Source organism: Cinclus cinclus, chromosome 10, assembly GCF_963662255.1.
Source record: "Cinclus cinclus chromosome 10, bCinCin1.1, whole genome shotgun sequence".
NCBI classification, from domain to species: Eukaryota; Metazoa; Chordata; class Aves; order Passeriformes; family Cinclidae; genus Cinclus; species Cinclus cinclus.
The window spans coordinates 17,208,315-17,229,682 of record NC_085055.1 but is presented as its reverse complement, the minus strand read 5'-3'; the positions used below and the strand labels follow the sequence as shown (position 1 = coordinate 17,229,682).

At 37.3% G+C, this 21,368-nt stretch overlaps 1 protein-coding gene across 2 annotated transcripts in view; it reads right to left on the bottom strand.

Annotated features, from left to right (window-relative positions):
* CUL3 (cullin 3) overlaps positions 1 to 21,368 on the bottom strand; it is a 54,556-nt gene that overhangs the window by 2,900 nt on the left and 30,288 nt on the right. For both annotated transcript variants that reach the window (XM_062499012.1, XM_062499013.1), the window contains 10 exons: positions 18,912 to 19,072; positions 17,928 to 18,042; positions 16,436 to 16,664; positions 14,694 to 14,839; positions 11,645 to 11,821; positions 10,444 to 10,614; positions 8,974 to 9,081; positions 5,756 to 5,880; positions 5,296 to 5,392; positions 4,176 to 4,310 (listed from right to left, as the gene is read on the bottom strand). In XM_062499012.1, the coding sequence (XP_062354996.1) occupies positions 4,176 to 4,310; positions 5,296 to 5,392; positions 5,756 to 5,880; positions 8,974 to 9,081; positions 10,444 to 10,614; positions 11,645 to 11,821; positions 14,694 to 14,839; positions 16,436 to 16,664; positions 17,928 to 18,042; positions 18,912 to 19,072 (1,464 nt within the window). The remainder of the gene's footprint in view (positions 1 to 4,175; positions 4,311 to 5,295; positions 5,393 to 5,755; positions 5,881 to 8,973; positions 9,082 to 10,443; positions 10,615 to 11,644; positions 11,822 to 14,693; positions 14,840 to 16,435; positions 16,665 to 17,927; positions 18,043 to 18,911; positions 19,073 to 21,368) is intronic.

The window sequence follows — 21,368 nt, the reverse complement described above, 5'->3', positions numbered from 1 at the left end:
TCAGACCTAATGTGCTTACTGAGCTCCCATTCAGTAGAAGTTCATTTTTCCTCATCTCTTTTCTTCCTATCTCTAGCCTGAGGAAACTGCAGACACTACTGATTTCACATTCCCATTCAGACTTTTGAGGGACTCAAGCTAAAGAGAAAAAACAAACCCTGCAGACATGCAGCTGCCCACAAGAGGTATCCCTTTCTCAGCTTCCCTAGCTTTGGTTTCAAGGGTAGCATGAAGCCATTACACTGTCCCCATAAATTCTGATTCTCATGGCACACAAGTGTATGTGATAATCTTAAATTAAGAACAGCAGTAACAACTCCAAGTGATCAAAATGCTAAGATCTGTAAAGAACTATAAACAACTTGTTAAAAGTTCTGCAAATATTGACCAGAAAAAAAAATCAAACTAAATTCTATCAAGTAATGTTTTTTTTTTTGGTTTTTTTTTTTTTTTTTAGTATACTCAAGTTATTTCTCATATCACGCCAGAAAAAAACAGCCACTTTTCTGTCACCAGGCACCACAACATACAATAAAAATGATTTGGATGTACTGGCTTTGACTCAGACTTTTATCAGGAATTTGACTGCACCTCATATACAGCATCTTACTACCAGCTCTCTGTGATGCCAAGGCTCAGACAAAATAGGTATTATTTTTCAAGCTGACCCAACACCAGACACAGAGTATTGACTTTATGTGAAATTGTGTGAAGCTGTTTTTGACATAAGGTCAAATTAACTAGAGTAAGGTAAAAAGAATAAAATCGGCAAGTCCAAAATTTTAAAAATTCAGGATTTTTGGTAGCTCCTGCTTACAGATGATTTGGAAATAGTAAAATGTTCCAAAGAGCATTCTTAGCATAAAGCGTTCAGAAATACTTCCACCATTTGAAATAAGTTGTGAATATCCACATATTTTAACTATTTCCTAGTATCCAAATGTTTCTTCCCAAGCTGCTCATAGAAAGTTACTATTTCTTCCTTTGCTGCTATATTTAAAACACAAGTTGTCACCCTCACATCTTTTTTCAGATTCAGCACAAAATAGTATTAAAAAAAATCCAAACAAGCTATAATCCTTTACATGGTCACAGCAAAAAAAACCTTACTGAAATGGACTGAACAGCATAAAATTTAATAAACTAAGGGAAGGTGCCAGATTTTAGAGCTTAGATAAATGAAAAGCCTTAAAGGCCACAAACCAAACTCAGCTTATTAATGATGTAAAACCAGTGACATCTAGGCTCCCAAACTTTGATTTTTGATAAACAATTACAATTAATCCTTTCAAAAGTACATCAGTTCTACAAGGCCATACATATATTCTGCTTTTAATAAAAGTGAAACCAAGAGCCAAAAGGGAATTTGAGGGCATTTCACACTACCGAACCTTAAACAAAACGGTGTGTATTTGCTATTGTACTTCACTCTGCAGCTGAGCCATGAACACACTCAAACTATTTCACTTTTAGAATTTAAAAGCCAGCATTAAAGTAAGGACCACAAAGAATTGCACTGCAATATGCTGCCTCAGAAGGAGCCAAAAACTTTGAGCTGAATTAAAAAAAAAAAAGTTAACTATGAATGTAAATGGCGGTAACAGATGTTCCTGTGCTCTCTTTCCTCAGTCTGCAGCATCATGTTTTTCTGAACTTTTTTTTATGTAGATATTTGATGTAGCAGTAAGAAATGTGTACTTCTTCCCCATCTCCAAAAATGCCTTATTTTCAAGGCCTCATTAGATTTGTGCAGGAGTAGCACTGATTACACAATCTCAGTGCTAAAATATTACCAAGTGAGAGCTCTAGCTGGGGGTTACAAAAGAGATCATTCCAGGTATGGAACTCTGTCATTCTATACAAGAAAACAGATTATTAGAAGGAAAACGTGTAGAAAAATCTGAAGGAAAATATTTTTGTCCTTTTGTTGAAATAATAAAAAGCATTTTAGTTTTATTTACAGACTGCAACTTGTGTAACTTCCAAAGACATCAGCAAAAGAAAGAACAGGCAATCTAGTTTACAGTTCTCATCTCTCATTTTTGTGGAATTATTCCACATATTAACTTCCACTATGGTCACACCTGTATTTCTTGTTCATTAAACATAAAGAACAATGCTTATTTCTGATGTCATTACAAAAAAGCAAGCATTTCACCTTTTAAAACACTGAGCTGTAATGTAAATCAACTGAAGAATATATTTTAGCATTATATAAGTCTTAATTAGAAAAAAAATCTGAATTAGTAGAAAAAAAATAGCATTGTTTGAAGGCCTGCATGAAGATTCTTCCTCTTCCACTTCAGTAGTACTAACCTACACCTATATGGCCAACAGCTATTTTGCATATACAAATAAAATGTTGCTGCACAGGAAGACAATGCATGTATATATTTTTTGTGAAGAAATTTTTACGTTTCCATAGCATTTTATGAACGATTTTTGCATTAGCATTATCCCATTTTTTCCTCAATCACATGGTCTAATGGCTGTTAGGATTATTATTATGAGGAACTTATCAAGTTTGCAATCAATAATCACACTGAATGCAAAATAAAACAGCAAAGTCTGTTCAGCTGTGAAGGCAATTTCAGATGAATCTGTTGAGCTGTGAATCTGCAGAATCAGAATCTTGTGTATCAGACAGTTTTAGGATACACAAGCACACACACAAGTCAGCTCATATGCTCTGCTGCACTGAAAGCACTCATCTGACACAGGAGAGAAGGAATGGTTGCCCAGCACTCAGCAGTTAATCAGGGTATCCAATAATCAATGAACAAAGATGAAATTCATTCTCCTCTGAAGTGTTCATAAGCTTTCCTGGCTGGAGTTAAAGGCAACTCCCACACACTTCACCAAAGAAACCAAACAACACAAATATGCCTCCTTAGTGTTTTAGTTCAAGTGGGACACAAAGTAAAAGCATAAGAACTCCCAAACCAGAAATAAACAAAACATAGAACCTAAAAGCAGATGGACATACTCCTCTATCATCTGGTCTTGGTAAAATAAAGTATAATTTAGAGCATGTATTAAAAACTGCATTTTTCACTGCTCTCACAAGTGCTATTTATTCATATATGGGTAATGCTCTACTCCTCATTAAGCCTGTGATTTGGTGGAATAAGGCAGCCACCAGGCCCGATTTCAAAATCAGCTTCAGGAAAAAAAAACGAGCTCTTAAGTCCTCCTCCTTGTTTTCACTCCCTCAAATATTCTGTGAAATACTCAAAGCTGTAATGCTTCTGAAATGGATTTCACAACACGCAGGACTTTGTGTTCTAAAATAACGTTTTAAATTATCAGTAGTTTATTATATAGAGCCTCTTATCAAATCCTGTCTTGCTTAATCACCACTGAGACCACCTCAAAGAAACTTTCTTTATTAACAGGCTAGAAGTATGCCAAATAAGCTGAAATCAGAATCCAAGCAAAAAGGCAAATGATCACTATGCATAGCACGGTCAAAAGCAGATGAAAATACCTGGAAATCAACTGTTTCAATCTGCACCCACACTGTTTTTCAAGGCTGCCAATGCTCTCTCAAACAGAAGATAATGTCAAAAACGAAACTATCAATTTATCTTAACAATCTAATGCTCACACAACAAAGCATAAGACACTCTCCCTCTCCTAAAGCCTTCTTCATCATCATCACCACCTCTTAGCTGCCATTTCAACCTTTCACAGCAACACCCCTCTAGTCTCCTTGTTAAGAATCTATCCAGACCTTTCTTCACTGCCCTTTCCGGCTGATAAATCAGAGAAGATTCATCCTCCAGCTCAGTCCAGCCTGCCAATTTTACTTAGGTACTCAAGAAGCCAGGATACAAACCCTTCTCCACCCCTTGGCCTCTAAATCCAGCTTCTCAAAGACAAAATGAGGAAATGGAGCCACCTGCTGCATTTCAACTTCAGCTTTTGTACAGCCCAGTGACCTAGAACAACCACACTCACAATTCTCAAACATTTCTGAAACCTTCTGCTCCTAAATAATTTCCTCCCCTAGAACTGCTTCCCAGGTGCATTGCTAATAATCTGCTTCCTGTGTTAATTGGCCTGATCCATACTCAAACAGAATGACGGCCTGATCTTCAAATGTCTAACTCAAGAGGACAAGAAAGGGCCCAAGCCAGTTATTTAGAATATGGTAAGAAACCCACACCACTTACCTCAAACGTGTATTTTTCTCTGTTGTTAAATAGCATTAATATTGTCATCTGGAAAGTGGAGACTTGCAATATGTGCTTCCGTGTATTTGAGCCAGTTACTTGGGCACCTCCTACACCGACTTCTGAGCCATCTTCCTATTTCAAAATTCCAAAACTACTGTTAGCTTATTCTTCACTGAAAAATGTTTTATCCTGATAAGATGAAAGTTTCATGATGAAAAATTTCTCTAGACCAGCTTACAGAAGAGACAGAAAAGTGAACCCCTGGGGGCATAACCAGGATGTTCCTCCAGCAGCTACCTTACAATGCCAGGGAGATTGATCCTGGAGGCCCATACAGAGGTCCTGTGGTCCAGCCACCACTCCAGACCAGCCAAACACTGACAGCCACCAAACAATGACCATTGCCAGGGATGGAGACTTCATCACCTCTTAGGCCCCTGTTCCAATACTTGTCCACCCTCCAAGTTGTTCTTGAGCTTTTCTTTAAAGTTATCAACACATTTATCCTGCAGTAACACAATTTCAACATCCTCACAAGTGCATGTTATTAACACTTCATTCTAAGAACTTTGCTTTCACTCTGCATTGCCTCCTACATTCCCAAGCATCATACCATTACTAATTCTAGCTTGGCATTTTAGTACTGGCTAATCACTACACAACTCCTTTCTTGTATACAGACAAGTTAAGCATTGTACTTCTATAAACTCTGCTTGAGTCTTGTCTTTGAAAAAATGTCTACATTGCACTCTGCATATGAAAAGCAGGCTAAACTTGGCTTAATAAGTAACTAACAAGTTTCCTTTTACTTTTCACCTAGTCAAAAAAAATACAAACCACTCAAGTCAGGTCCCTTCAAGATGACATTTACTACTTTTCTACAAGTAAAAGATAATGCTGAGTGATGCATTCAAATTAGATTCAGAGGGAAATAAAATGTCAAAGCAGAACTGCTACAAAAAAGAATGAGACTGTAAGGTTGATGGAAGGCATCTTTTTCTTATTCTTACATTCTCAATTGGTTTGATTTTACAAAATTCTGAAATTACAAAAAAAAATATGCATTTGCTTACTTTTTAAAAAAAGATACAGTATTTATATAATCTTGATTCTCTACCTTTTTAACAGGCCCATAGAAAGTGGCATTGAGATCTGCAGAACCCATGTGATGCTGGAGTGTCAGCTGTCGCCCACTATGTTTGGCTAAATAAAATCTGTAACAGAATAGAAATGAAAACAATATATAACTCACATTTTGTACTGAGGATGAAATGCATTTTAAAAGTTACATAGTCTTTTGGAGCTATCGAGGATATTCTTAAAACATTTATAACTTCTTGCTTTTTCAAAATTTTTGTCAGAATTCTATGTAAGATCTCCCATCATCATGCAACTATTGCATTCTCCAATTTTTACATGAGCTGAAGAAGAGCAGTTTGCCAGTACATCCTTAACAGTAAAGCTGTCAAAAAAAAAAAAAATCTGTACAGGTACAAAAAAAAAAAAACATCTGTACAGGTAAGATTTAGAAAGTTTATTCTCAAAAATGCTACCTAAAAATCTGTAGTAATACATACCTTCTAAATATTTCAAAAGCATGTCTGGGAGCTGGAGGGATGTTGCACTTTGGTGTGGCTGACTGGGTGGGCCAGTAACCTGTTGTGAGGACACGCACTGTGAGATCAACACCTCCTAGTGAGACCTAAAAGTAATTGGAAGAAAACAAACACTACTTAAAAACAAGACCATGTTTCACCACTTTGTCTGTATCAGTGTAAAATATGTGGAATTTTGCCTAACTACAAAAGAAACAGACATATCTGTAAACATTATTTTTTACAAAACCAGACAAATACATTGATTCATCAGTATCAGAGTAGATGGTACAGCAAAAATCCTCAACATTATTCCCCTCTGGCATTTAAGAGCATGCAGAATTGAACAAAAGGAATTCTTAACTAAGAAGTAAATGTCTGTGATCATAAACAGAACCTACAATACGTGCAACAAGTCTCTGTAAATTCGTTTTTTGATGACACACAATAAAGCTGGGTTGCATGAAATATGTGAATTTCAAAATAACTCTTTCTAAATGTACTGTCTGGAAGTAGAGAGGAGATACTATCTGATGTTGAACCACAGGGAACTTATCTATGGACTGCAATGATACTCACTTTTACACAGCCCACCTATCCTCTTTCCCTAAGGACAGCCATTCAGCACTGGTGAGGAAACATTCCCCAGCTCAAGTGCTGATCTATAAAGATGTGTTGACAAATGATAGAGGCCTGGCTACCAGTGATGCATAATCCCCACTAGGTATCCCAACTAAGCTGAGCATTATTAAGCTTAAAACTGATTACTTTCAGCTTTAGGAGGCAGAAGCAATACCTTCAAAGAATACACACTATGGACAAAAAATCCAAAGCATACAGTATTCAACTTCTGTAAGTCCACTACACAGAGACAGAGCACATTATGTTTTAGAAGGTCAAAAACTGCCACCTGACTCAAACTTTCACTATTCAGTAGCAGAGTAGCATTCCCATGCACTAGAGAACAGTTTTTGTATTGTGAATATTGAATGCCTGTGTGCACCACCAGCTTGTGACCAGGAAACTTCTGAAAACCTAAACAAGCTTCAACAGTTTTCATCCTCCAGCCAAGTGGGAAAAGGCCATCAGTGCAGACAGAAGCATACAGGAAATATATTTATCTGGCACTGAAGCATTTGAGCTGAGATGGCAACAGTTTCCCAAATTTTTTTGGTCTTTGCCAGACCAGAACACAGCACTAATTCAGAATGCCTCCCATCATACATTATAAAGAGCATTAGGAAGTTGGTAACACGAAACAGTTTGGGAAGCACTTTATTTTACAAGGTATCTTTTCAGCATGAAAATGGTAGAAACTAGTGGAAAGTGCCCAGAAGTGATCCGGTCTTTACACAACTCCAATAAATGTTCCAGGATCACAGCTACAGAAATTTCTCAATCTATCAGCCTGGACTTTCCCTGGTGCTGAGCTTTCCACTTTCTGAGAGCCAACCAATGATCTACACAGACCTTGGCACTGCCTACTTCTCAGGATAGAGGATGCAGAAGGAAACTTTGCTGGTAGGATTATTTAGAGAAATGCAGACACCTGCCTCCTCTAGGAGGCATTGTACACATTCTAGGTACACAAACTGTTTAAAAAGGAGTAGAACAAACTATTTCATATAAAACACAATGTCGCTAGCATTTTAACAGTAACAAAATCCCCCAAATCTTCCTGTATTTCCTAAATAGTATTTCTGGAAATTTCATTAAAAGGCCAGTGTTAGGTTGACCAAAAGAAAACCATGACATGAACTGCTGGTGTCTTACCAAGAGAAAGATGAAGTTTAAAAAGATGAAAGATGAAAAAAAAAAGCCTAACTAAACATCTGTTAGCATTTTAAATTCTTCTTCTTAGCTGTACATAGCTAAAAAGAAGGTAGAGATGTAATTTATTAACTCATTCATTTTAAGACTGTCATATAAAGTACATGAACCTTTAAGCACAACCCCCACTTCCCCTACATGTCCAAGCCCACCATGCTGCTTAAAAAATGGAAATGCTCCAACAAGTTTTTACTGAAATTTATATTTCAAGCATTACAGAATTGAAGCATAACTAGCCTCTAAAGCGGAGTAACCAAACAAACCAGTAATAGAGCTGCCTGTCCACAAACACCTTTATCCACTTGCTCTCCATCATTTTCTGACTTCACTTAGAGAACATGCTGTTCTCCTACTCATGAGTCACAGAATGCTGAGGAGGAAGATTTCAGCCAACTGCTTCAAGACAACAAAGATTTCATATCACCTTGCACAACCAGGAACACTGGGCAGAGAACATCCATGAAAATACTCCTGGCATTCAGACTTCTGAAACCGATTCAAACAGGTATGTTGTACAGACCCTATTCAGCAGCACACAGAGAACTACTCGGCTGTTTATGAAACACCATTAAGTGCTACTGAGTATCAGTACAGAAAAACAATGTTTTAGAGCAAGTAAACTGGTATCTCAAAAACAATGATGTCTCCCTAAAATATTCCAGGGGCCTACTCTTAGAAAAAGGTGCAGTTTTTCTAATTAAACAACTAAATCCATATTTGACAATTTTCAAGAAAACTTGAAAAGCTAAATTTTGAAACTTGCAATAAAAACGGCAGGTCTGCTTTCAGAAAAGGCATTAATTGTGTCAGGAAAGCTCAACACGGGATGCCGCGCTTGGCAAAAACCCGCAGCGTGCAGTATTTTTCTTGCTCTTAGCAAAGAAATACACATCACAGCCGGTGACGAACTCTGAAGAACGGGGCTGCTTCGCTGGGGAACGCGCGCGGGAAGGAAACGCGCGCGGGAAGGAAACGCGCGCGGGAAGGAAACGCGCGCGGGAAGGAAACGCGCGGGAGCCGGCAGCCGGCCCGCGGGGCTGGGCCAGCCGGGCCCGGGAGGGGCGGGCACGGCGCTCCCCCTGGCGGTGCCGCTGCACCGCGCACCCACGGCTCAGCCCTGCGGGCGGCACGGATTCTGAGCAACGAAGCCGGCGCTACTCTCGAGCCGCGCGGATCGAGCTCCGGACCGACTCGGGCATTTCAGGAAACGCTAAGACAGTTTGGAAGACGAGACACACCGCAAAAGGAACAATCTGCGCGAGTCCTTCTCAGGACGCGCATTTACCGACAACTGAAGAACCACAAGCTTGGACCTACTTGCAGAGTTCGTACTGAAGCAGAAGGACAAGCACACAGACCCCAGCACTTACCCCTGTTGCCTGAAGATGTTGCCTGAACTCATCCATCGTTGTGTTTGAGATGCTCATGTCCCTGAACATTCCTTCCAGTTTCGACGTGAATTGACATCCGCATTCAGTCTAGAAACACAAAATAATTTGCTGTACCAGCACTATGAAGACAAAGCTTCTGACAGGCAAACTGCAAGACTAAAGTTAGTTTATAAATCCCCAAAATTACATTTCTATACTTCTGGTTACTGGAATTTCCATTTGCATTACACTCAGAAAAGCTTCCCATCTTATATAAACACCTAACCCTACAGAGATCTTAAATTGCTTGCCTTCCCTCTTCTCCATTACTGTATTTTTGTGTTAGATTTCTGTATCATATTAAAAAAACTGTGACAGCTTATTAAATCAAACCATACACTTCCACTTGCTTTTAGCACAACTCTGTAAAGGGAAATGCACCCTATTTATATCACAAGCAAACTCCTGTTGTCCTAGGAGTGCTTTATTTTGAAGGCTGACTGCAGATTACCCAGCAAGATTCTAGGCCTTGTGAGCATCAGGAACATCTGCACACACACAGATGTGCACACACAGGACTGTGTCCCCATTTCAGACACATACTGTGAACAGAGGGGAAAGGAAGCGTGTTATCTTCAGCATCCTGACCACTCTGCAGTTCCACGAGAAGAGAGGACACTTCATGTGCACTGATTCATCTTGCAAATGTGTGTGTGCCCTGTTGCCTTCTGAATCACCAGCTGAAAGTGGTGGAGGTAACTGAGAAGGAATTAATACTGAGAAATTTGGAGAAATCTGATACAATCAGGCTTTGCTCACTGACAGAATACAAAGGTCAAAAATAAGGATCAGTGCAGTTTCATTTTAGGACCCCTCCGCTTCAGAAGTGCTCTCATCATTTATCATGCCACTTGAGAAGAAGCTGCAATAGAACTTCGTTTGAGGTTTGTTCAGCTTTAGGCTTTACCTTCTTCTCCAGCTCTTGGTCTATTTAATCAGTATTTAACCAGCTAAGGAAAATGTGTTTCTAGAGACTGATATAATTTTTTTTTTCCCCAAACCACTTAATCAAAAAGGAATTGAGCATTATCACCAGTCTGCTGATGGAGGCAATTAAAAATCAACAGCACAAGCAATAACAAAATTGTACCAAGAGTAATGGAAAATCTAGGAAAAAACACAGTCTTCAAATTCAGTCACTGCAGTTGTCCTATTATTTAAAAATTTAGAAAAAAAAGTTTTCTAGACTGCACTCTCATCCCAGGGGCTTTCCAGTACTACTTTCCTTTTATTTCCATGAAAATATTCGAAAAGCCTTTTGCATTTGGGGCTTTCAAAATCAACTTTGTATTTAGCAATGATCAAGATTAATATTACCTATGCATCTCACATAAAAACAGGAGAAACCATATTTATGAAAAACAAAAAAGCCAGAAAAAACCCCTAAAAAGTATGCAAGTACTGTCTTACCTTTAATTTGGAGATCATATTTTTCTCAGAGTCATCTGAAACACTCTTGTTTGTGAGAAGTCTTCTTGCCAAGTGCTGCTTGTAATAGCGTTCAAAAACATCTTTCTCTTGCATAAACCTGAATAAAACCATTGCCTTATCCAAAATAGTTTCTACTTCTTGTTCTGTTAGCTGTAAAAGAGAAAATTTGCTGGTTTTAATTTTCCAGCACAAGTGTCTTACACAACCTAAGTACTTACAGTAATTCACAGCAGCAGATGGTCTAACAGTAGCCAACAAAACTGGTCCAACATATCACTGACAGCTGAAAGAACAGTGCACTAACTCAATAAAGTGGACTAAGATATAGATCTAAAATGAAGGGATAGGCAAGAGCAAGGAAGAAAGGAAACAAAGAATGAGTAGAATGCCTTGATAAATACAGTAAAAGTTCCTGGGTAAGTTTAAAAAAGCATGAGGGAAATCAGTGTTAAGAGTAGGAAAGTTAGTTTGGAATGAAAGCTTTTAACTCTTAAGATATGCTTTGCTAAGCCTGTCTAGTGCCACACAAATAAAATGATTAGTTGTTTTATAACAAACCAGAATTTACTCTTTGATTCCCAAAGCATAAGTTGTACATACTAACACTAAGTTTTATTTAGAGTAACTGAAGCCTCAGCTGAACCATCCTGTCCAGTTCTGGGTTCTGTACCTCAGAAAATTTCAGGAAAGAAGCTAAGACTGAAGGCAACAGATGTACTTAGAACTAGAAGACAGATATGGTAGTAGTCCTCTGGTATGTAAAAAGCAGCAAAGACAAACCCCTTTCTCTAACCAAATTAATTTTCAAAAGGAATTATTAGATAATCAGAATAGCTGCCAAACTATAAACATACTTAAGGAAATCACATGTAAGGTTTCAAAAGAAGGGAGCTACAGAATCTACCACAACCTAATTCTTTTTTGAGGCAGTATCTGCTGTAAGTAGTTCAGGTAAGCTGCTTCAGAGGTAGGTTACAAGCCACACAGATCTCCTGTCACCTGCTTTCTCTGAAAGTTTAGATCTAAAGTGTTATGACCCCAGATGTGTTACATACACCTTTTTGAAGGTAAACTTGTAATTTCTTTAACATATAAAAAAATCTTAGAAAAGTAGCTTAGTTTAATTCCATCCAAGTTTACAGAGCAAAAAGCATGATATTTTTAGGTGATTCATACTTACTCCCTTGACTCCCTTTTTCAGCTTATCATCAATAAATAATGAGAGGTACTCTGGAGACCTGGAGTTGAGGTTGAGGAAGTACTCAAAGTCACCCGCAATCGTCTGCTTGAAGAGCCGATCGTTATTGAAAGATTCTTGAAGGAAGCGATCAAACCTACTCTTCAAGTCCAGTAAACCCTTTCAAAAACGAAAAGAAAGCAAAACCATTTTCACTGATGTGAAGTTGTAAGCTGGGAAACAATAATAATAGATGGGGCCATTGAGAAGACCAGATCTACAGGTTCTGCAACACTCTCTGTTCAGAGTTTTTAGAAAGTATCTGAAATTTCATTTCCATTTTAAAATTTCTATTGCTGCCATGAAACTCTTATAGAAGCAATTTTCACATAAACTGGCTAAAATATTGGTGTCAAACACTAGTGCAGTTTGTTGTAATACACTTCTCAGACTAAGAAAGCTTTTAAAACAGCCTGTCAAACATTGATTTCCTATATTTTTGAATCAGCAACTTAAAGGAGATAGGTATTTGTTGCACTTATTGAGCCTTTTCTATTTCAAACAACATGGACAAAGTCAGTATCATAAACAAAGCATATGGGAAACCTGAGGCTAAGCACCCATAGTACATCCCTAGAGCTACTGAACAAGTTTGAGGAGAAAACACACTGCAACAACAGGCCTAAACTTGTCAGCATTTGTGTTTCCCTCTATACCAATCCAGGGACATGTTCTGCATTATTCAGTCGTGTGTTTGTTGCTGATCATTAGTAGTCACTGGGAGCATGTGAAAGTTAGATACAAGCATTCAGTGAACTGAACCACTTCCTCTGAACTAAGCCAGTGGACTCTCAGCATCATTTTTAGAGTTTGCACCATCTTCACCCAAGGTTAAAGCAACTGATAGAGAAGGGGGAAGCATCTTATAATCACCTGAGCACTTTGCTAAAATATATATGATACATACAGGTTTTAACTGAGACAGCATTTGGTAGGCAGGGGGAAACAATTTCACTTGAGAGTTAGATTTGTCATGGACAACCACTGCCTGCAAAAACTCTACAAGTTAAATGATATTTATGTCTTCAGGTTCTTAAGAAATTATTCATATGTGGTTACTTAAAGAAGCCATTCAAGAATTACTCAAAGAAGTAGTAATGTTTCTTAGGAACTCACCATCTCACTTAAAGGAATGATCTTTAGACAGGCTAATTAATGCGTATTAGAAATTTTAAATTCAAAGTAAATCCCACTATCTCTCTGTTTACCAAGGTTAGCTCATGTCTCCTCTCCAGGAGTACACCACCTGAACAACCTGGTGTTAAACAGGAGAAACTGTTAGTACCTTGAATGACAAAAGCATTTCAACATCCCTTCAAACTATTATACAAAGTTTTAAATCTAATCCCCTGGCAATGCTTTTGCAATCATCTCACCAATTATGTTCAGGATGATGTCATGTTGTGGAAGCAGTGCTGAGCTATGATGGAGTCTTTTTATTGATGGTTTAATGCAGCTTCCATGTCTGTCTACTTAGTGCTGTTATCCTTGACAGATTCACATGAACACAGCTGAGATGGAAAGAGCAAGGTGGTTTCTCAATTCACAGATATTCCTCTCTGCTTCATCCCCTCAGTGGAAGTGGTGGATAAACCCTTCTGGGGGATTTTCAGTAATCAAATGTCAGTCCCTGTCCTAGGACATCTTCATGACAGGCTGGGGTCCATACTGAGAGGCTGAGCTCTGCCAAAGCACATAGACAAGTCTTCCTCAGCCTCATTTTGCTTTCCACCTTTGTGACAGGAAACCTTGATACTATCTTTATATTTAAGTTTTTAGATCTATCTTTCTCAGTCAAATTTTTTATGATACCTCTTTAGGCCCATCAGGAGTGAAAATTACTTCAAAGTAATCCAGACACTTATTTTCCACATAATTTGCACCCCCCTCCCCCCCCCCCTTTTTTTTTCCTAAATCACACTACCACAAATATTAGGTTTAATGATTAAGGACTCTTATATTTTTTCAAGGGCATTCTCTCTTCTTACCAGCCCTTGAAGAGGTGATTCTTGTTCAAGCCTGGTAAGAAGTTTGCTTCAGCATTGCCAGAAAATTAATAATCCAATCAAAAATGTTTTTATACTCAAATGGCTTCTTCAAATAGTAACCAGTTGTAGCACAGCTACTGTTTTCAAACAAAACAGCAGAGACTGAAAGACATACATTAAATGCTTCTCATGAAGAACAGACACAATGACTTGAACCACACATTTTAAAAAACCTCAATGTTTAATGAATACACACTTTCACATTAAATATAAAACATCTTCCAGCTACAGAAACACAGCTTTAAGGTTCAATGAACTATAAAGGTTTATATGCAAATTTCAAACCATCTTCTCACAGACAATGGAAGAGAAAAATGACAAATAAGCTTCAAGTTCTGAAGCATATTTTGTGATCTTGATAAATTAATGGTACACATCACTTAGTGAGAGAGAGGACAAGAAAGAACACTCATATCTTTTAATATGAAGAACTGTTCTGTTTCTTAGGGAGACAGAGAATGGAATGAGTAATTTGTTATGACTGATAAACACATTCACCTCTCAGTCACAGCTAAGTTTGCAGTGAAATATGGCCATGTGATTTTTGCCTCAATAAACACTGATAGCTAATGTTACATAAAATTAAACAAAGTGGACACTATAAAGCTATTTGTCAGCAGACATACAAGTCACTCTGGAGACACAGCATTTAGGGAAATCCAAGAAGTTCCCAGCAGTTAGATAATTGGGCCGAGTAAGTTGTTTATTAAAAGCAACTACTAAAAGCACAGAAACATAATATGTACTTTCCAACCAACTTAAGGAAGAGTTCAAAACATGTCTGGATATTCAGAGAATGTACACTGAAAGACATTTATAAACTTAGCTTATTAATAACAACCCCGTTTGAATCAATACTAAGGTTTACCTTATAAATTGTCTATGTAGTGAACTGCTAATGTGGGGAATGTGGGGAAAAAAAGGAGGTTGAAGTATTTAACTACCTGAATGTAGTCAACTGGATTCTTTCCTTCTCCCTCTTCAGAAACCAGTGCTTTGCCTTGCTCCCTCAGGTATGAGCTCATGCACTCACACATCGTCTTCAGACCATTTGGCACACGGCTGAACAACTTGTACATGCAAGCAAGGTCTGCAAGCAAGAACGAGAGATTATGCAGGACACCTGTGTGTGTTACACTCCTGTAACTCATTCATCTCAGAGCTAAAGCTGACAGTTGAATTTGAGCCACAGAAAACATCCTGTAACAGCTCAGGCACCAGATTCGTCTGATCTCCTCTTTCCTTTAGCCCTGACAAGATGCTGACTGCAGCAGCATAAAAATGAAGAGCAGACTGTATTCAATTATCCTAGGTTGTGTGCAGCAAGGGAACCTGTCATTGCTGACCTCCAGGCCAGCAGAAGATGATGCTAATGCTACAGGATAGGGAACCTATTAGACCTTCAGGAAGATTATGCTTTCTAGGGGTATTTAAGAAGGTAGCGTCCAAGATCATCATTCCCAAAATCAAGCACGTTATCAAACTTTTTATTTGTTTGTTTGCTTTTTTGAAAGTAAGTTAAACCAAATAGGGCAGCACTAATGATATGCTTGTTTCTGTATTAAAAGCAAAAACTGGTAAAAATTCAGAATTTAATTTATATTTGTCTTAAAGCCAGTCATACACTTTTACAGTACTATGTTTCATCCACCTAAAATAATGAGAAGTGGCTTAGGCTAAACACTGCTCTCCAAAAGAACGATCCATCCTTGTATCTTTATGAAAAATCTCATCTTTACAAAGCAGCAATGGAAACACTGTACTAGTTAATTGAACTAAACCAAGGCCTATAAAGTTGAATAGATTGCTGTATTTTATGAATGCCCTTCAATACCTTGCACACTCAGTCTGAAGGTTATCTAAACTGGGTATTAAAGAAGAAAGTGTTAAGTATAGTATCATCACTTGAATTTTCAACGTAGTTATTCTTTTTACAATGAGGAAATTGTACCCACTTAGTGCTCTGACTATCACCTAGTAATTGTGAAGCTGCTTTAATGAACAAAGGCCATTAATCTAAGCAGCAAGGCTGTTCTCCATTCTCGTGGCTTTAGAGTGAGCACAGATTTCTAAATATAGATACTACAATCTCTCTCTTCCTTATGCTGCTTTTGAAACTTAGGTTCTATTTCCATAATAACTTTCATTCAGTTACTCTATCCCACATTAACCTCTATTAGGGAAAAGCAAATCAAGCCAAACCCTTCTGTTTCAACCACTTCAATAAGCTGCTTCTTATCCTTTAGAAACAGACAACTCCTTTCTGCTCCCTCCCCAAGAATTGATCTTGCAATGCTTCTGTTTAAGTCTTTTACGCAAATGCTTTTTAATAACTTCCTGTTGGCCAAAAAATGTGATGCATTTTTACAAATACATATTAGAGGAATGAAAGTAATAAAATGGCTCATGGTCAACTGGTGACAAAAAACACTACAATAGATTTGTACTTTTCTTATGAGATGCTTGGTTTACCACAAAACTACCTGTATCTGGTACTAAACAGAAACAAATGAAGTGCATGGGCTCTGTTTTAAGAGCCAGCTAATAGTTCCTGAGTATTCTCAGATGTTTGTGAAACAATTACTAAATGTTTCCACAATTATGTAGGAACACAAATGGTAATGATTTAAAAAAAACACTAAGCAGTATCAGAAGCATTTGTGTCTCACAAACGATGCAGTCTTACCTTCTGTCTTCCCATTTTTCAGCATATGAACTAGCCCAGAGTTCTCCATTTCCACTATAGTTTTCATATGCTTGGAAATAAGCTCCCTCTCAACAACTTTCACAATGGGTTCTTCTGTTGATTTATCCAAACAATGCATCACCCGCTCTATTTCTTCATTAATTCTAGCTTCTACTTTCTTTATATATACAGAAGCACTGTTTTCAGCTAAAAATTTCTGACTTTCCATCTGTGATGAACATAAATTAATACTTTAGCCTTTTTTGTAAAGGGTAAAGAGAAAACATGTCAGATAAACATTTATATGCAAGTTCAAATCAAATACAGCATGTCCAAGACATCCAAGATTCACAGACACATTTAACACAAAATAAAGGTTCTGTTATACTAAATGTGTTATATATGGGGGTACATGCAATATAAACAAGGTATTTTTCATACTAAACCAACCCAAGCCAACTTAGTTTTCAGTAACCAACTAGAGTTTTAGCCACAGGTTCAAAGAAAAAAATGGGGAAAGAGAAGGATCAAAAATTCCTTCCAAATACCAGTTTGTGGTAGTTCTCATTCTCATCAGTGACAATGCTGAGCATATTACTTCATGTCAAACTGTTCTTATTCATACTGGTTAGCAGAGTCTTTGGGAAAAAGATGTCTTATTTTTTACGCACAGCTAAGTAACAGAACTTAAATGGAAGTAATTATTTTTCTTAATTTTAAATAAGCACCAATGAAAAACAGAACACAGTGACATTTAAATGGCTGTGCAACATATGCTTCTGCTTTTCAAGGAAGTTAGGAGATCAGAGCATATGACAGTGGATCCTGTATTAAGAAATGGAAGACTCATAAATTACCTTATCTAGGCATTTTTAAACATGATTTTAAAATTTCTATCAATTTCCAGCAACAGACGATCATGATTACACTCAACAACCGCTTAACTGGCTTTCCTCCTCCAAGTATCTTACAAAAAGAATCCCCTCAGAAAATATTTGGAATGTATTATTTAGTGGCTGATCAACAACTAGAGATACACTTAGTTCCTTAACTTGATTTTTTTTATTGCAAAAAATAACTCACAAATGTGGAAGCTGTGAAGGAAACAAAAAGTTTCCTCAAAGGCAGTTTGACAGGTTTCCACGTCTGAAACAGTTTGAACCTTTCAAGCTACTGGCATTTCAAAAAGACTGTGGGGGCAAAGCAGATGTAGACTAACTTACACAAAATAACCTAAAGCAGGCACAGATTAGCATGACTATTACTATACATGCCAATGGCATCCATAGCTCAAAACTACATTCAAATTACGCCAATTCTGTAAAACCTGTGTTACTTTGTCCTTCAAAGTTAGTGACTATTTTTCTCATTTCGTTTAATGGAGATGGACATACTCATCAAAAAAGTAACAAGTATGTAAAGTACCACCAAATCTGACAGTTCCTGAGAGTTATAACAACATTCCAAATACAGTATTAGAATATTGCTGTACCTGAAAAAATTCTGCAGACATCTCCAAAAACGGAGCCTCGAAGTCTTCTTCATAGACTGACCTTCCTTCAAGACCTAGAATCATTAACATCTGGCAAGCATTTCTTATTGCGCCTCTGCCAAAAAGTAAGTTGTTAACAACTTGAGAAATCTATGTGCTTGTAAGACAGAGCAGAATAACAACTCATAACTTTAATTAATTTTAATTAAATGTAGTAATAGAAAGTCCATTCTAATCTGTACATAACATCTTCAAGAACACTACATGAGCAAGGTAACTGTTTGGTTTTGCTCAAAACTAAAGAGCTGATAATGTTTATTAAGTATTTTAAGTGCAATGACAGGGACACACATCTCAAGTTCTATTAAGTCATAAAGTGATGAAGAATATATATTAATATATAAGAAATTAACCCTAAGTACTTCTTCAAAGAAAACTGCACACACAATTCACAACTGAGCAATTGCAACTTTAAAACAACTGCACATGTGGAAGTAGCCACACAAAGTTTGAGGTTTTTGGATGGCCAGCTGTTTAAAAAAACCAACTACATAAAAATCTAAAAAACTGAAAAAAAACCCCAACCGAACACAAAATAAGCACCACCAAAATTCAAATATATCAGCAAGTTAATGAAAACAAAAGAACTGCATCTAGAAAAAGATTCCACTTTCTGGCAGTAGGGGACAATACACAGCTGTAGTATGGGGAGCCTTTTTGTTCTTGAATTGCATGTTAGGCAACCTTAGTCATGAAAATGAAGCCAGAAGAGCAAGATAAATATTTAAAAATATTTAAGCTTCTCTGTTTACCATTATGCTAAAACATAATACACAAAGAAGTATATTACTCCAGCATATGAAGAAATTTAAGATGCAATCACAAATGTGGTCTTAACAAATGATTTCTGTATGTTCTTGAGTCACTCTTTAAAATCTGACAGCTATTATTTACAACAAAAGACTTCACTTACAAACATCTTACCTGTCTACAACTTCTCCTTTCCTCTCTCTTGCAATCATATCCAGCAGAGTTTGCCTCAGGTGATCCCTGATGCAGCCATAACGTACAACTTGATCTCGAAAAATTATCAGGCCCAAGTTGTAGACATTCTCCACATTGTTTTGTTGCACATACACTCGGTCCTACAACAAGGGCATAAACAGCAATAAAATTGAGAGTTCACTGCATCAATGATATTCAAAAATACAAGAGATTGATTGCGTCTTTACAGTGCAAATATGACCAAACGTATCTTTTCTTTCAATAGAAAGAAATTATGTATGTCCTTCAAAATTCAAAATCAGTCCCGTTTTCAAAAACTTCATTTTCACTGGAAGTTCCATTTGGCTTAGGAGTATAAGCACAGCATTTATGACTAAAGCATGCCAGAGCAGATCTACAGCCTTCCCACTTTTTAGTCTGAGTGCAAAGGAGTCTCCAACTACTGACTAAATCCACAGCAAGAGGTTTTACTTACCTACTCAAACCCTTCCTTCTCTTTCCAATCTTTAAGAAAAATGATTTAACTTCCCCCTCCCCTCCATGCATCTTCCTACCACTCCTTTTAGGCAAAAAATATTCAATATTCAGTGAAATTTCCTGAAACAGCATTATTAGATAAAGAGCAGCAAGTATAGAACCAAAACAAGAACAGTTACAATCAAAACCTTTATGGATTAGTACTGCAAATTTGTACTTTTGCAGATATTCCTCCACCCTCTCCAAATTCACTAACATTCAACTTGAGCAGTATTTCAAACCCTTGTTATGCTTCATTATAATCTCACCCATACAACACCTGCCCCCAAAAAAAGAAGAGGGAGAGAAGAAAGTATTTTTTTACATTTCCATGTATGTTTAAATTCTATCTCCCTATATACTCACTGCCTATGGGAAGGATCAAGCTCCTCAACCACCTTTTTTTTATCACCTACCTTTAAAAAAAATCAATGCTGGACCTCAGATCAGCATTTAAAGATTGCATAGCTCAAAATCCATCATACAGAATTGACTGACTAAAACGATAAGCAGACCCCAAGTCTCCTACTGCTACCCAAAGAAGTGCTCCAAAAATTTGTCTCGACTTTCCTATTCCTCCATCCCAACTTAATTCTGAGAAAAGGAAGGCTATTAATGAAGTCACTAGTGGACAGAAACTGCGTGTATTTGATTAATAGCCAATACTGGGTCACACCACTTAGAACAATATTAACAATGGAAAAACAGTTTTAACAACGTTTATTCATCTGAGATGAGCAACCATTATTTTTGTTAATTTCTGTCAGGGCATAATCCATTCCTTTAATATCATACTTTGGGCAATTACTAAAAATACTGCTTTGCTACCATTTAAGCATCAGGACAATGACATCAGAAAAAGCTACGAGTTTTGCACCCATTTATAAATCTGGCTCGGATGAAGTTTTCTAAGAATGTACAAAGGTATAAAAAAATAATCCTAAAAATAATCAAATTTTGCAAAGGATGATGATTTATGAAATTGAATATAAAAAAATTTATGAAATTGAGTATAAAGATTAGCTTCTCCACTGGTTCCATCACTACCTCAAGTGCTTTATCACATGCAGAATTAAAGAGTAAAGCTACTCAAACACCTGGAAAATTATAAACCTTTATTAAAAGAACAAATATTATGTTTCAGACTATGGAAAAAATATTCCAAAATTACAAGTTTACATGAACTCTGCAATTTCTAAAAACAAGAAGGAACAGACAGCCCATCACTTAGCAGCAGTTAATGTGTGATTTCCCACTCTCTGCCTTCAGACAGGCAGCCCTTAATTTAAATGAAAAAACAAGATGGGAACATATCAGATATGCCTACTCTGTAGCTCCCAAAGCAAGCTCAGCTGTCTCAAAGCACAACATTTACTAATTGCTCTCACGAAGTCAGACCAGTGACGTGTGGTGGGCTAGGTCTTTGGAATAGGTTACTTTTGTTTTTCTGGTTTTTAGAAACAGGGTTGTTTATTTCACTTCCTTATTTACATGCTTGCATCAAGAACAGAACTAAATGTGATTATCAAGTAAGACAAGTTTAAAATACATTTTCAGAGAGATGAAAGAGCAAATTAAAACAGGGTCCAATACTATATAACTTGAAGAGAAAATAATAGTTATTATTTCAAAAATATTCAGGCATCTGAAGCACAGGCAGCAGGGTATCTGAAAGGATGAAAGCCATGGCCATGACTCATTTGCATAGCTTCTGCTGTGGCAGTGCTGAACACAGCCATTGTGAAAGAGTAACTCCTCTCAGTTTATCAGCAGCCCCTGTAGTAAGTCAGACCTCTCTACAATACCCAAACCAGAGCAGCAACATTAACATTTCTGATCCTGCTGACCTGCTCACCCTTGGTAACAGATCACATTTTCTGGAAGCTCCCCCAATCTAAAAATGAAAATCACATAGAGCCC